This window comes from Colius striatus, chromosome Z (genome assembly GCF_028858725.1).
Source record: "Colius striatus isolate bColStr4 chromosome Z, bColStr4.1.hap1, whole genome shotgun sequence".
NCBI lineage: Eukaryota > Metazoa > Chordata > Aves > Coliiformes > Coliidae > Colius > Colius striatus.
Genome location: NC_084790.1, coordinates 67,657,102 through 67,674,489, shown reverse-complemented (window position 1 = coordinate 67,674,489; position 17,388 = coordinate 67,657,102). Strand labels below are relative to the sequence as shown.

Sequence of the window (17,388 nt, the reverse complement as noted above, 5' to 3'; positions counted from 1 at the left end):
TAATAACCTCCAACTTTACAAGGATACCACTCAATTTTTAAATAAATATTATAAATGAATAAGGAATATGGAAAAAAAGTGACACTGAATTAAAAATATATTTAAGACAAGTTTATGTATCCTCTTGAGTGCAAAGTATCCTCAAGGCAGTGACTGGGGAAGCAAAATCCCCCTCACCCAGTGTAAGAGGTCAGGTTCGACACCGAGAAACCTAAACATGCATTAAGTCTATGGGACCCAACAAGATGCATCCCAGGATCCCAAAGGAATTGCCTTCTGCAGTTCCCAAGCCACTCTCCATGATATTTGACAAGGCATGGCAGTCAGGAGAAGTCTCTAGTCACTGGAAAAAAAGGAAACATTGCATCCATTTTTAAAAAGAGTAGAAAGGAGAACTCTGGGAACTACTGACCTGTTAGCCTCACCTCTGTACCTGGGAAGATGATGGAACAGATCCTTCCAGAAGCCACACTAAGGTACATGTAGCACGGGGAGATGATTTGAGATAGTCAGCATGGCTTCACCAAGGGCAAGTCTTACCTCACCAACCTAGCTGCCTCCTGTGATGGGAGTGACTACACCAGTGGACAAGGGAAGAGCCATGGATAACATGTATCCAGCATTCTGTAAGACTTTTGACACAGTCCCCCACAGCATCCTTCTCAAATAAAGTGGAGAGATATTGCTTTGATGGATGGCCTATTCTGTGGATAAGGAACTCACTGGATGGTTGCATCCAGAGAGTTGTGGTCAAATGGCTCAATGCTTGGATAGAGGTCAGAGATGAATGGTATCCCTCAGGGGTCCAAACTGTGATCAGAACTGTTTAATATCTTTATGAGAGACATAGATCTTGGGATTGAGTGCACTTTCAGCAAATCTGCAGTTGACATCAAGCAGAGTGGTGTGCTTGATGCACCTGAGGGCTGGGATGTCATCCAGAGGGACTCGGAAAAGTGAGAAGTGGGTTCATATGAAACTCATGAAGTTCAACAAGGCCAGGTCCAAGGTCCTGTACATGGGTCAGGGAAACCCCCAGTATCTATATAGGCTGGGTGATAAAAGGGGTGAAAGAGTGATGCAGGGAAGGACTTGGGGATACTGCTAGATAAAAAGTTGGACAAGAGCTGGTAATGTGCTTTCACTGTCCAGGAAGCCAACTATATCCTTTGCTGTGCAAAAACAAGCATGGCCTCCAGCTGGAGGGAGATGTTCTGCTGTGGTGAGAGCAGTACTACATCCAGCTCTGGAGTCCTCAGCACAAGAGACATGGATCTGTTGGAGAGGGTCCAGAGGAGAGCCACAAAGATAATCAAAGGGCTGGATCACCTCTTCTTCTATGAGGAAAGGCTGAGAGATTTGGAATTGTCCAGCCTGGAGAAATCTCTGGGAACAACTTATTGTGGCCTTTCAGCTATTAAAGGGGGCTTTTAAGGAAGATGAGGACAGGCTTTTTAGAGGAGTCTGTATTGACAGGACAAGAGGTAATGGTTTTAAACTAAAAGAAGGTAGATTCAGACTAGATATAAGGAAGATATTTTTTACAATGAGAGTGTTTCAACACTCAAACATGTCGCCCAGAGAGGCTGTAGATGCTTCTTCCCTGGAAACATTCAAGGTCAGGCTGGATGGGGCTTTGAGCAACCCTATCAAGTTGAAGATATTCCTGCTTATTGCAGAGGAATTGCACTAGATGACTTTTAAAGGTCCCTTCCAATCCAAACCATTCTGTGATTCTATGATTCTACTTATGCAGTTAACTTGTTCCAGCACTGTATTTGCAGGACCAAAGTCATGAATTGGAATAAAGTCATTAATTGGGAATACCAAAATTACTAATTATACCTTGCCTCCAACTCGTCCAAACAGGCCACCCCACATTCTCTTTATGTCAGTCCCCTTTTTGCAATAAAACAAGACTATGTGTACTTTATTCTCTGCTCCCATACACCTCAGATACCGAACTACAGTCAGTTGCTTACGGATTGACTCACTTCAGTTCCATCCAGCATATACATAAACACATTCCCAGGCTGTATTCTGAGGAGCAACCAGGGAGAACCTCCAGATGTAGCTCACTCCAAGGTCAACACAGCTGATCCTACGCAGTCCTCACACAGTCTGCCAGTGCTACATCAGCATTCTGTGCTCTCCTATACATTCCCAAATCAATCCCCCATAGCATGCAACACATAGTCTCAACAATCACATTATAAACAAATCACATAGGCAGTCTGTAGTACCATTAAGTGGAAAAAGGCTGTAAAGTATCATAGGGTGTCAACAGGAGCCCTAGGCTGATTAGTGTGCATGTAGACATGTGCAACCTGTTCCAGAAGGGATCAATCCTCAATTATATACAGGTGAATCAATTAAAAATAATTGGCCTGAAGGAGAGGTTTAGGATACCCTAAACAAGGCTTTACATGGGAGAAGATAATCTAAAAATTGTCTAGGTAGCATAACAAGGTCTTACTGATCCTCCAGCATGAAGTGCAGTCGTCTCATCAGCTATAAGCTTCAACTCAAACAGATGGCTCTTGATCAATACAATTACTATCCTCCTGTTCATTATTTTTCTTTCTGATTAAAGCAAGAGAGAGGAGGAATGCTCACAATGGAAAACCCTGCACATTCTAGAAAATGTTTTGGAGAGTACTCACATCTAGTTTAGATGGCTAACTTAGGACATCAGTCTCCCAAAGAGCCCTGCACAGTCAACAAAAAGATTAAACTACTCCAGATGTGGAGAAATATTTGATGCCCTAACTTGCCCTTTCTTCTCCACTGAAACAGACATTACTTGGGAAAGTATTATATTCATTCTCCGTTTCCCTGTTCCACAGTTTGTGCTGGGAATCTGGTAAGTCACAAGGTTCTTACTTTGTAATTTTAGAGTGCAGAAGTTGTTAATTATGGGTCTCTGAGGGTACATCAAATCAAGAACTTGGCGGTATGCACATGTCCATATTCAGTCATCTACATAGGCTACTGTGGGTGACACCTTATGGGGCCATTTCTACCAGATGAACGTTTGTGTATGAGTAGGGCTTTCACTGCCTTCCACAACTCCCGTGCACAGCAACACCAAGGTTGTGAGAACTACTGACAGAGCTGGGTAACTGGCTACCTTTCACAGACAGATGAAACTCCATTAGCAGAGAATTCAATCCCTTCTTCAAGAAGAAAGTGCACTCTCACTGCATATCTCCATTTGGCACATACTAAGGTGTTACTGGGTGCACAAACAGAAATTTGACCAGCTAATTAATTCACAGATTACAACTACTTTTAATAGTTGTTGTAAGTCTCTTGACATGTAGAAAAAGCAACATAATAAAAGGAATGTGCTTAGAAATCATTTGTGAGGAATCAACCACTTAATAAGCTGTGTCTTTTAAATTACATCTTGTAGTGGTTTAGCCCTGGCTGACAATAACCAAATCAGCTCGCTCCTCCCCACCTCAGCAGGATGAGGGAATTCCAGAGCTTTGTGGGTTAAGCACAATTTAATAGAACAGCATAGAGAATAAGGAGCTGCTGTGACAGCCGAGGGATACGGCAAACGAGCGGTGCCCGGTGCCCGCGCTCACCGCGCCCAGCCCAGCGCAGGACCCGCAGCCCGCGCGCGCGTCCCCGCGCCCCGGCAGCTGAGCGGGAGCGCGCGGCCGGGCCACTCCCCCTTGCGGCGGCTGCGGAAACTTAACCCCATCCCCGCCAAACCCCATCCGCACATTCACATACGAATGTGAATCACTAAGTTTTAAATGTCCACTGGGTTTGCGTCTATTTGATTTTCTCATTTTCTACACACTGTGAATATCAAATAGGTCAGAGAAATAATTAAAGATTAAAAATTAAATAAAATACCAGTTGGAAAGCAGATCCATTAGGAAAGAACGTGAAACAGAAGGGGAAAAAGACACCAGGATTAAACCAAAAGATGCCCAGGACTCTTTCCAATAAATCCAGATCAGATACATACTGGCTTTTCCAGCTTCCAAAATGACCCCTAGTGATGGAAGACTGCTACTCTACAATAATTTGAAGAGCTGGTGTAAAGAACAAAATTAATTGCTAAGACAGGAAAGGATGACAAACAGAACATGTAACAAATATAGGAATTCACAAAGCTATCAGATCTTACTCTACTGTACAGTCGATCTTACTCTACTGTACAGTCATGGTATGTGTTTTCCTATATGGTGCTTTGTGAAAAAGAGCAAGAGCTGCCTTCCTCATTCCTTTTAGAGCTACTCTGAAAACTCAAAAGTTGAGTATAACAATAACATTTCTGTTGTTAGAAAATGAAGGAAAGAGGCCGGAGAGTTACTTCCCTAGATTAGTTCAAAATGGAAGTTAGAAATATGGACAGAATGTAAATGTGTATTAGATAAAGACAGATGTTTTAAATTATTTTAAGAAGATACTTTATTGGCAGAGGATATATAATCCTGGATGTAGACGATCATATTCTGTATGGCTAAAAGGTGTGTAAAGTTAAGTGCCTAGTTATTTTCTGTTAAGATTTCCATCAGTTCTATAATACCAAAGATAATCCCAAATTCAAAACTTCAAATTCAATACTTCCGTTGTCATTATTACTGTATGAAACTTGCATTTGTTTAATTGAAAAGTGTATAGGAAAATCTCTGCCTATGCATGATGCAATGCTTCATGTCCTGCCTTGTCCTTCAGACCAGCAGGCAAAACGTACATTGTCCCTAGGAAGGGAAGCCTGGCAGCACTAGTGAGACCATGCACTGATCCTAGTCCTACTCAGGCAGCATCACAGCAGCCTCTTCCCAGCCAGGCAAAGATGTAAGGCCAGTAGGGACGGCTCCTCTAACTCCCCCTCCTGGGAAGTCCGAAGATCAGCTGCTGCCATTTCTTAAAAAGTAAACAGTTGCCTTCTGCTCCAGAAACTAAGCAGTGACAAGCTGGATGGATCTTGCAGATGACAGTAAGAGCTGTGAGGGGGCAGAGCTCATCTCCCAGCTGTCAGCAGCAAGTAGACCCACTGAGACTGATAGCCAATCACTCCTGCTCTCTAAGGCCAGGGAAGCTCAAGAAGCCCCTGTCCCAGGCCAAGGTACAATCTTGCCCCATTGCAATTCTTTCTTTTAGCTTCTCTACACCTGGAACAACCCAGCATCAAGGCCCTCTTCTCTCCATTTGCATCAACGTGGACCAGTTTTCCTAGCAATCAGGCAGTGTGGCAGCACTTTTGAACACAGTCATCTCCAACATACTTACCCCAAAACAGCCAACTTCCACCAGTAATTACATTATTATCAGTGAAGAGAGCTGCAAAGTAATACATAAACTAGCTTGGTGTAGATAGCAGTTTGTGTTTACTGCACCCTGCCTGGATGGCATTTGGCATTTTAAATAACACTATTAAACAAGAATTAAAAGAAATGGCTTTAAACTAGGTGGATGAAGGCAGAGTTTCTGAATGCAGCTTTCACAGATCTAAAAATGGAAGCAAACAGAATTTTTTGCAGCAGAAGAGGAAAAACCATACTGAAGGAGAAACACAATCAGCTTGTAAAACTGATAATGGAGCAAATCCTTACAAAAGCTTTTCAACACATCAATCATAGTGACTTCCAGACACACCACACTGCCATTCCACCTTCCATGCAGCTTCTGTCAGGCATCAGTCCGCACCACATAAGATCCCAAGATCTCCGAGTTTCTGGGAAATAGCTTTAGTCCTGATTTTTGTGACAGATGGAGTTGATAGGATGAAAAAAAGCGCCAGTTTTGACAAGCAGCAGATACCGATGCCCCTTGTGGTTCGAGATTTTGTTGCTCTGGAATTAAGGTAGCACTGAAACGAAAAGCAACGGGTAAATGCACCACTAGTCTTTTTTTTTTTTTTTTTTTAGTGCTCCCCTCGTCGTGACTTAATAGTTATATTTTTGTGTCTAGCTCCTCATAAGCAAAGCAAAGGGAACGGAGAGTGTAACAGGAGGGTAGGATGGTCAGCAAGCTATTTTGCTCTCTCATTCTCTTAACTGACAGACTTCAAATAACTTTTAACTAGTTGGCAGACCTTCGTAAGTATCTTCGTAAGAGAAATATACTGAGAATTACTGTATTTCTGTCAAGAGGCATCCCTGCAAGTCATTTTTTTTCAGCCTGCGCACAAAATCCTTAGGCGAGAAGTTAAGCTGAATGAATTTAAAAACGGTGAGGGATGTGGTAAGTGGAAAGAAAGTTGCAATACTGAAGACACAGCAAAGCAAGTACTTACATGGTCTTAGTACACCACTAACAGTTAGCTTTGCTCTCCCTGAAACCAGGAGCTCTTTTGGACTTCAGTAAGAAAAAAAAAAAAAAAAAAAAAAAAAAAGCCGGTCCAGTTTTGAGCCTGATCCTCCCTACCTTTCAGCAAGCAGCTCTGCCCTCACTGAAATCAGTGGGAAGTTTGGGTACACACATCACTCTGGCTATAGACTTTCTTCCCACCACCACCCCTTGCTGCAAGGAGCAGGACCAGTGTAGGAGAGACATCCCTGCAAAAGCAGCACGCAGATGCCCGCCGCCTGCCCTTTTGCCTCCGCTGCGACGCCGCAGGGTGCTGCCAGGAGAAACCCTGGTCCGCGCCCCGCGGAGCTCACCGCGCCGCCCCCCGCCAGCCCCCGAGTGTCGATCCGATCAGCGCCGCCGCCGCCCGCCGCTCGCCCATCCGCCGCGCCGCCTTAACGGGAGGAGGGGCTCCTCGGGGGGCTGTCACTCTCCTTAAGCCTTTCCTTTCAAGCTTTGAATGTGAGCTGCCCTCCATCCCCCCTCTTTCCCTCCCTCCCTCCAGCAGATCGTAAAGAGAGGAGGGAAAAAAAAAAAAGTTTCAACAACAGGCTGGACCAATGGCAAGTGGCGAAGCAAGGAAAGGGGGCCGAGCGAAGGGAGAAAAAAGTGGAGAAAAGGAGAAAGAGAGCGAGAGAGCGCAGGCTGGGAGGATGTGTAAAAGAAGAAGCGTTGCTATTTTTTTTTGTTTGTTTGCTTTTCCATGCATGCATAATGAGGCCTAATCAGAGCACGTTGCTGCTGCTTGGAGGGCACTTTTGTATTTAAAGCCTTGCAAAGAAAAAAAGATCCACAGACGGATCCGCAGAGCAGCTTGCAGGGCTTGTTGACAACAGAAGCAGCATCAGTCGCCCACAGAGAAAGAGACTCTCAGAAGGCTGCCTCTTCTCCTTTTCCCGTGCTATCTTCTTTTTAGCGAGGAAAGACACTTCTCCCCGCCACCCGAAAGTGCGACCCGTACCGAGAGGGAGCGAGCACAGCCGGGACTGTGAATGGGATCGGAGCGGCTGGCATGTGCAGAGATGCTGCAAGCGGAGAGTTAAAAGCTCCAGAGGCGGCAGCGGCAGCAGCAGCTGGGCATTTATTTTGTGCATTAAAAAAAGGGAAAAAAGAAAGAAAGAAAAAAAAAAAAGACAGAAACGGAACTTCATGAGGAGCAGGACAGCACCATGAGCTCTCCTCCCGGCGCAGCTTGCAAGTCCCCCAGCGCACTCCGAAGCCGTTCTCCTCCGAGCCCCCTTTTGCACTGATTCTCCCCCGCCTCCACCTCCCCGGGCTCCTTTGCCGCCGTCGCCAAGCCAGGAGCAGCGGGTGAGGGGCTCGGGACAGCCCCGGACGCCTGCTTCGTACTGCCGCCCCGCAGGTTTCAGCTCCCGGGGGCTGGAGGGCCCTGGAGCCGGCGCGGATGGATTGATGCGAGGAGACCTCATGCACACGGCCGGCGAGTGTTTTGCAAACTTTTCCACGGGCGGCCGCTCCTTCTCCTCCTTCTCCTCGTCGTCTACCAGCGTCTCTCCCCCCCTCGCCTGCGGCAGCAGCCGCCGCCCGCGATGGTGGCCCGCTCGCCCGCTCGGCAGAGAGGAGGCGGCGGATGCCGCTGGCCGCGGCCGGGCGCCTGGCTTTGGCTGGCGGCGGCGCTGGGCGCCGTGTGGCCGCCGCGGGGCTCGCTGGTGCAAGGCCGGCGGCTGATCTGCTGGCAGGCGATGCTGCAGTGTCAGGGGGAGCCCGAGTGCAGCTACGCGTACAACCAGTACGCCGAGGCGTGCGCCCCGGTGCTCCTGCAGCAGCCGCCGGCGGGCGGAGACGGGCCGGCGGCCGCTGCAGCCTCCGCCGCCTCCTCCAGGCGGCGGTGCCCCAGCCACTGCATCGCGGCCCTCATCCAGCTCAACCACACCCGGCCCGGCCCGGCGCTGGAGGACTGCGACTGCGCGCAGGACGAGAGCTGCCGCGCCACTAAGCGCGCCATCGAGCCTTGCCTGCCGCGCACCAGCAGCCCGGCGGCCGGCGGCCCCGGCGGCAGCCCCGGCGGCGGCGGCGGCCCCGGCGTCATGGGCTGCACGGAGGCGCGGCGGCGCTGCGACTGGGACAGCCGCTGCAGCATGGCGCTCAGCCGCTACATGGCCTACTGCGGGAAGCTCTTCAACGGTCTGCGCTGCACGCCCGAGTGCCGCGCCGTCATCGAGGACATGCTGGCCGTGCCCAAGGCGGTGCTGCTCAACGACTGCGTCTGCGACGGGCTGGAGCGGCCCATCTGCGAGTCGGTCAAGGAGAACATGGCCCGCCTCTGCTTCGGCGCGGACATGGGCGGCAACGGCGCCGGCAGCAGCGGCGGCTCGGACGGCGGCCTGGAGGAGTACTACGACGAGGACTACGAGGAGGAGCCCAGCCAGAAGGGGAGGGACGACGCGGAGGACAATGCGGGCTCGGAGCCCGGCTTCCCCGTGCAGACGGACAGCACCGGGCGGCCCGCCGCCGCGGCCTGGGCCCTCTTTGCCTCAGTGTTGTTGCAGCTGCTGCCGCGGCTCTAGCCTCCCTCCTGCCCTCCGCCTCTCCCTTCCTCCTCCCTGCCTCTCCCTTACTCCTTCGCGCCGAGACAGGCCAGTCCGGGCCGAGCCGAGCCCTCCGCGCCGGGCCGCCATGGCCTTCTGGCGGGGGCCGCGCGGCGCGGTGTGAAGGCTCCGACCATTAGTCCGGGCGTCGCGTCCCTCTGCCCGCGCTGCTGCCAGCCGCGCCGCCGGCGCGCACCCTTTTCCCGTCCGGGCCAGGCCTCCCTTCCCTTTGCCTCCCCGGCAGCCTTCGGCGGGAGATGCCGCCGCATCCTTGCGGACCGGCCGCCGAGGCGTTGTCCGGATCCCAGCCGGCGGCCGCAGGCCGCTTGTTTTTCGTGTGTTTGTCTCGAGTGTGCACTATGCAATTGCTGGCACCCTGACTCCGTCTTAGAAGCGAGCACAGGGGCGAACTGAGAGACTGGTAGCCAGGCTGCGGCGGGCTGGCGGCAGCCGCCCACAGGCCCAGAAGCCAGGAGTAACGGCACGCTGTTAGCGGCTTGCTTTCTTTTTAAGCGTTCTGACATGAAGGTTAGGAAGAGGTGAGCTACCTAAACTTGCTGCCAAAGCTGTTGCCGTACTGGTTAGACAACAACTTGCTTATAGTTCGCCAAGTCTCGCTCTTCGTGGTGCAGTGGTGCCTGAAAGGGGATTACGCCGCATCTGCCGTTAATTAAATTTAAGGAAATAGCAGCCTGAATAAATTCTGTGGTTTACAGCACTCCCTCTTGCACACGCATCTTCCCTATGACAAAAGCATGCCAGCAGCCGTCTCTTTCTCTTAACCTAGCAACATTAAAAAGAATTATTTTTTTTTTCCACGAGTTGTTGGCTGTACTGAACAATGCAACTTTTGTTTTAATAGAGCTCTGCACTGCCATCTTTGAAAAAACACTTTTAAACTCCAGTACATGTATGTACAAATATCCTGAAAAGTTATATTGCCTCTCATCATATCAGGGTGCTGACCTCTGGTAAATCTTTTATTAAAAAAAAAAGTATTTAAAACTGGGATTTGTTACCAGTCACTCTTCTTTGTATATAGAATTTTATAAATTGTATGCTTTGGGGATATTTATTTAAGAAAAAAATAAAAGTTTTAAATCCACATCCTATCTGCCAGATAATTGCATTTGCTATTCTTTTCTGGAAAGGTACAGATTTCATTTTATGTTTAAAGGGATACCAGCAGCACTGATTCAATGAAGTATTCTCTGGAACATCAAATGTACAGTGTATTTTACAGATTGGAAGTTAACTTTCTTATTTGGAGAGACTTTATGAACGTTGTAGAATTGTTTAAACGCATTTCTGTGCTGCCTTAAACCTTGTATTTTTTTATAGGAGGCGTTAAAAAGGCCCATGTTTTAAGTATGTATGGCTTTTTGTATTTTCTAAACGTGTAATTAGTAAAGAAAGAGCTTTAAATAATGGATGTGGTGAAATTCTTTTCCAGGAACACTTGAACTCTCAGCACCCGAGCCTGGGGGTTGGGGGGTGGGAAGCATTGGGTGGGGGGGGAGAGCAAACCGCATTAAAACAAACCAAAAACAATCAACAAACAAAAAAATGTCTGTCTGCCTGTAATACTTTACATAGACGTAAATTACTGCTATTCTTACCTTAATGAATAATTACATGCAAGAAGTAAATACTGCTTTGAAAGTACTACTTAGAGGTTGATTTTATAATGCGTTGGCATGGTAACTTACCAGTGCCAGAAGAGTAAAGAGATTCAAGGACACTGCTTCCGTATGTATGTACAATTACTAGTGTGCAGTGCTTTCTTCGTGAAGTGGAGGCATGTTGGTCTTGCTGACACTCTTAGAAATGCTCCTAGGCTTACAAACAAGTAAATGGTGAGAAATACATCACACGGAGGTGGCAAGCGTTTCCAGCACGGCAGTGGCACACTCAAAATGCGACGGAGTTTGCCATTCAGCCTGCCTTCTCCCACAACGAAGAATGCGAAAGCAAACACACTGAAGGGATCAGCAATTACTAGATCTTGTAATATTGTTCTTGGGAGTTGCTTTGCATCGTGCTGAAGCCTGGTTTGCTGCCAGAGCTACTGATCTACACTCAAATGCCCTTAGATAAATAATTACACTCTTAAGCTGTGTCGAGTGCTGATACACTTGACCTTGTAAATAGAAATGTTTGCAGTAGGAATAAACTCCAGCATTGGGAAATCTTTTAAACATTAACACAAAAGAGAGAGCTCAGTCCTCTGGGGATTTGAGTTTGGACTGCATCAAGCTAGGCACTCGCACATGCAAAAAAAGAAAAAAAGAAAAAAGAGGAGGGGGGGAAGTTTATTTATCTTCTACTCATGGTGTTTATTTAAAGCTTTTCATTTTAAATACTGTAATTGGAAGGCGAGTCAGAAGTTTAAAAGCTACCACAAGTAAACTTTGACTGAGAGGGCAACAGATTAGCAAGATAGTGTCTTTTTCATCTTACCAGATCTTGACAGAGCACAAATCCACATCAGTCTGTTGTATAAATCAACAACATTAGAAATCTCTGTTTCTGGAGTACTTATTTCAACAGCAGATTATCTTAGTATTTCTTTAGGGTGTGAATTTGATTAGGTTGCCCAGCAGCAAAGTCACACAGGTGCATGTGCACATGCATAAAGCAACCCTCAAGTAGTTGTGATACCAAACAAGATGGCAATGGCTATGATCTGAAGCTTGAACCATCTGAATGGTTGAGTAAGCTTCTGGTTGAAACTAATCTGGGAATGTGTCTTCAGGAAGAGAACAGGGTAGCTGAGTGAAACTCGTAAACAGTCAGCTTTTGCTATAAAGTGTTGAGTTCACAATTGTGTAGGGACAATCTTCAATATTTTCTCGAGTTCTTCAGGAGATTCTCAAACATATTTTCAGTTTGTCAGCAGTTAGAGCCCTCAAGGACTATTTAACTCGTTGTTGATGAAAAATTAAGTCACAGCTAAAAGCCTTTATTTTTCTTCAGTTAGCAGTAACAACATTAGCACTAGAAAACGGCTGATAATTAACTGCTACAATAAACTCAAGACTTGATTTTACAGGCTCCTGTCAAAAGCATCTGCCTGGAATAAATCAACGCTGAGCACCACTAGGCAGGGAAGACTCATCTGTCTGTTTCCTTCTCCACAGAAAGTGGATTGTTTTAATTTAAATAATTATACAATAAATACAGCTGAACTAATTCTATCCTGCGAGCTCCTCCCCATAAGGACATAACTCAGTGGGTTTTGTCGTGTTGTTGGAGTAAGCACAATTTCCAGGAGGAATGGCTGCCTGCGTTGGTGTGTGTCCCAGCCAGCAAAGCCTGTGCAGATGTTGATGTCCATCAAATTTGTAATTCTTTCACTTGATTTTGAGACAAATGGAAATTCTTGGAATGTCAAGGGATGTAGCAAGGACAGCCTTAAGCAAGAAAAAGACTTCACATTCCCTGATGGAGAGATTTTCCACAGGAAAGGAAGTTCTCTCATTTGTCTGGGTATTCAAAAGTGCTCCTTGCCAAGGTCCTGTCCATACAATCTCTTCTGGAGGGAGAAGGAGCTCTCCACCATTTCCTGTAAAATAATCCAGTAGGTTCTACTCCCTTTTTATTCTTAGTTACCAAGTTTGCATTCTTGGTGACAGTTTATTTGTCTTTGGAGACACTTCAGTGACAAATGTTTAAGGGAGAGTGGGACAATGGTGGAGAACAAGGAGGCAGTTCATTGAACTGACAGTGACCATACAGTAAATAGAGGGAAATTCAAGCTTCAGTGATCACCCAAGTACACAGCAAAGCTTTTGTATGCAATCACAATGGACATAACATAAGGTTTCTATTTATTTTTAACAACATACACCGATGTATACAGGCAGGCATATGTAACTTCCAAAACTGTAATGAAATGAAGCCTTACAATGATGGAAATTGAAGCTCTGGTCTGGCCAAGTCTTTCACAGCCATGTTGGAAAGCCAGATGGATTTTAGTTACAATTGCCTCTCCACTCCTTGTAGGAGCTGTTAGTATACTGTATCTCTCACTACAGGCATGCATCTGTACTATATGTCTACGGTAGGGCTGCAAAGGTGGCTGCAGGCAACTTTGCAGGCACAGAACTAGAAATTCCATTTAAATGCAATGCAAAACCAGTGCTTGCATTTGGATTTGCTTTTTTCTTTTGAGTACACTGAAGCAATCTGAGAGGAGCTCCAAGTGGAGGTGCATGAATAAAAAGTAGCGGGACAGAAAATCATCACCAGATGAGTCCTGGAAAACTGCTTGAATGGCTGAGTTACACTGAATCTTCAGTGTCACTAAAGTAAGTTCAGACCAATGAATTTTATTCCTCTTCCCAGTAATAACATCACTCTACCATACTGCTTATGTTAACAAACCCATCATGAGTCCTCAGGAAAAGTAAGTAGTCTTGCAGCAGAAAATATTTTCAAATGAAAGAGCAGTGCTTCTATGTGAGATTTCAACTCTGTGATACGATTTGTAAGCAGCAAAGTCGAAAGTTACTGTATTTTACTTGAGGCACTGCCTGTGGTAGACAGTTGAAAAGGCTCACATTGACTGTCTGAATGACATAAGTAATGTGCTATTAGCATAAATACTTTCCAAGACATCCATTTAATCAATTTCTTAAATAACAGAATGATCTACTACAAAATAGTGGACTGTATACACTATATTTTGGCACAAAGATGGTCATTCTCCCACTAGTAACCAGGGACTCTAAATAAATGATTTCAACAATGTTTTATTAAAGGAGGACAAGAGCCCTCGAGCTGCATTAATCGGGGAGAAGTCGAGTGGCACTTTTGTTATGGAAATGTTAAACACATAATAGTTCAGGCAAACAATGTGGAGCCACTTCATTCTCTCAGCCATGCTGACACCTCTTAAAGAGGAACTGCAGGGAAGGATGTGGGAAAGATTTGCTTTCTGAGGAAGCTTTCAGCTAATATTTTGGATATTTACCTCCAAAACTCAGGCGGTGCAAATGTAACTGAAGGGCATAAAAATAAAACAATAATGAGGGGTGATTTGTGCCACTACTGCAAGTGATCAGCATTTGGTGTCCAAAATCAAAGCAGTCATTGACAAGATTCCTTTTTTTTAATAAAAAGGATTTTTTTCATGAATTTATTATGAGCCAAGTAGATGTTATAGTAGAACATGAACGTGAACAGAGAGCAAAGTTTGGAAACACAAGATGACATAGCACCTTAGATATGTCAGGAAGGAGAAGAAGGAACATTATTGTTAGGAAATAGTTGGACTGAGGTTTAGTAGGATGGATCAGAAGGTAAAGTGATACATTAATAAAGTGATACAGAGCAAAGACATGGCTGTGTAAAGAGAGGCTCACCTTCAAAACTTTTTTTGAATGAATGACAGGAGTAAAGGATGTGGAAAGGAGGAGACTATTGTGTAGAGAAATTTTGGAGAATGAACAAATAGCATACTTGCTAATATTTACCAAAATATGAGGTTAGCTGAGATACAGATTAAAAATAACAGAGGTGAGGAAGAAAGGTAGTTGCATTTAGTAACACTGGCAGGACTTGAAAAGGAAGAGTAATGTGGAAGTAAGATGGACATTCAACTCTGAAGAAGGGTTTTTTTCCCATTTTCAGAAGCTGAAGAAAGAAGTTGTCATCTCCACGTTCTTGATTTTCATGACAGTACACCTCAAGCCCCACGTCCACTTTTGAGACAACTTCTCCTCCAAGTTCAAGAAGGATATTGAGAAACTGGGGAGGCTAGTGGAAGACTGCCAGGATGGAGAGAGTTTCTGACCAGTGAGGGAAAGATGAGGCAGCTCAATTTCAGTCCAATTGAGAAGAGGCTAACAGTAAGCTAATGGCAGCCTATAGCTGCTTGAAACGGGCTTGTAAAGACTACAAGGCCAGATTCTTCTTGGTACTGTTAGAAAGAATGACAAGGTGCAGCAGGCACAAACTGTGGTGGTGAGGTTCAGACTGAGCATTAGGAAGAAATTATTTCCCAGGAGGGGTAATGTAGCATTGGGCCAAGTTTTCTAGAGAAACTCTGGCACCTCCATCCTTAGAGGTTTTCGAGACTTGGCTAGCAAGAGCCGCAGCTGACTTCATCTCATGCTGGCTGGAATACAACTTCTAGAAGAAGGTGGGAGAAGGTAGTCTCCAGAGATTCCTTTTAAATAACTTTCCATAATCCTGTGATTTTAATGTTGACATGACAATGGGAAATCCAAGATGTTCTTTGGGTAGGCTCGAGAATACAAATGGCATACTTCAATGGAGATGGTGAGGTAGGAAGGTTGGGAACAAGAGGTAACTGTTATACATGCCCACAAGGCTGGAGAACATAGAGTCATAGAATGGTAGGGGTTGGAAGGGACCTTTAGAGATTGTCTAGTCCAAACCGCCCTGCAGAAGCAGGTTCACCTAGATCAGGTCACAGAGGAACGTGTCCAGGCAGGTCTTGAAGACCTCCAAGGAAGGAGACTCCACACCCTCCCTGGGCAGCCTGTGCCACTGCTCTGGCACCCTCGCAGTGAAACAGTTTTTTCTTATGTTTAAATGGAACATCTTGTGTTCCAGCTTCATCCCATTATCTCTTGTCCTGTTGCTAGATACCATCAAAAAAAGGGATGTCCCAACCTCCTGACACCCACCATTTAGATAGCTGTAAATATTAATAAGATCCCCTCTCAGTCAGGAAAACAGCTGGGAACATTTAGGAGGAGAGTGAAGATCAAAACTTCATTTAGTCCAGGACATGGAGATGAGGGAGAGAGGAAGTATAGTATAAGGGAAATACTGACATGTAAGGGCATAAAATGAGGGAAACTTGTTGTCTGATGGTAAGACTTATGAATTGGAAAATGGGAAGTTTGATTGGAAAAGGGAAGGACAGGACTGGGAAAAGAATTTGAAGAAAATTGAAAGTGCAGAAGGGACCTTTTTGTCTTGGTGGACAGTATGAGCCAGCAATGTAAGACCAAGAAGCGCAGACATCCAGGAGTGTATTAGAAAGGCAATGGGTTGTAGGTCGAGACAGATTCTCCTCTCCCCGTACTCTGCCCTCGTGAGACCACATCTGGAATATTGTGTCCAGTTCTGGGCCCCTCAGTTCAAGAAGGACAGGGAGCTGCTGGAGAGAGTTCAGCACAGGACCACCAAGACATTGAAGGGAGTGGAGCATCTCACCTTTTTATTATGTGAAGTCTTGTTTACATAATTCCAAGTCATTACATCCTGTTAGAGGTAGTCTTGAGTTTGTAGTAGTGTAACTGCTGTCAATATTTAGTCTATGGCTTTATTTCTTTACTTAGGGTGAGTGGTTACTCAGTTAGATAAATGATGGTTGATAAGACATGAGGCTGTATGTATCAAGAGAAAGCTAGTGCTTGGGTTTAGCCTGGTGTAGCTTAAAGAGCAGGTCAAAATCCCACTGAAGTGAGTAAAGGTGAGTGCCTGGATGTTTTAAGTAGGTACAACTATGCAAAAGTTATCACTGGGGTGAAGTGTACATGTTTGGAGAAGGAGCAGATAAAATTATGGAAATCTGAGAAACTTGGAAACCTCTTCCCTTTTGGGCTGCACAAACCTTTGGTGATTTAATTTTTTGGCAGTATTAGGCTAAATTTTAGAACATACTGAATGCATGTAGAATCTGAATATAACCCCTCCTATTATATTCATTAATAATTCTGTCTCTCTTCAGAACTCATTGGGAACACTTTGGTCAGCACTGTGTCTGGTTTGCCCTGATCTTCGTGCAGTAAGCAAGAACTCTAGTAACTAAGCTCTTACTCTGTATAAAGAAGCGTCCCATCCTGTAAGCTCTATGTAAAATCTAGCTGAAGTCTGCCTTTTTGATAGTCTTTGGAGCAAACTTTATTTTCCCTAACAGTTTGATAGAGGAAATTTTGCTGAATTTAGGAGGACAAATAAAAACATTGCATGATGTTGCAGTCCTGGGCACAGATTTGAAACCCAGAATGGACTCAGCACTTTGCCATTCAAATAGAGGCAGACGGTTGCATGTTGGTAGCTCTGACTCATCAGACCTTGGCCCTTACTCTACCCAGGCCTTAGCCTCATACCAGGGTAAAAATACTGCTTTAAACTACACCTTATTTTCATTTATCTCCCAGGATGCTACATCAGCTGCTTGGAAAAGTGTTCCAGCCTTAATCCCTTTTACCCCTGCTGTTCTTCTGTGTGAAGAGATTAAGACAGGGTGCAGAAAACTTGTTAAAATACCTCAACTCTGTCTAGGGACTCTTCTACACTGGGACAGTTCTAAATATCAAGTCTGCTCCTAAATGGGCAGGGACCACACCACAGACTTGCTGGCAGGACTTCTGTGAAAAACAGGAATAACTGTAGTAAGTTAGATATAGCCTTTTGAAATGGTACAAGTATTGCCTTGACTCATTGTAGTCTATAGGAATCCTTCAACTTCTATTTGTTTGGACTATTTTTATGATCTCTCAGTGGGCAAGCTTCATGGCAAAATAGTTCTGCAAACAATGGG

General features: G+C 45.5%; 1 protein-coding gene across 1 annotated transcript; it reads left to right on the top strand.

Moving 5' to 3' along the window:
• The first annotated feature begins 6,907 nt into the window (after nucleotides 1-6,907).
• Nucleotides 6,908-10,292, top strand: GAS1 (growth arrest specific 1). The gene has a single exon (XM_062018016.1). It carries the CDS (start codon nucleotides 7,866-7,868, stop codon nucleotides 8,841-8,843), a length of 978 nt encoding a protein of 325 aa, XP_061874000.1. The 5' UTR covers nucleotides 6,908-7,865; the 3' UTR covers nucleotides 8,844-10,292.
• The last annotated feature ends 7,096 nt before the right edge of the window (nucleotides 10,293-17,388 follow it).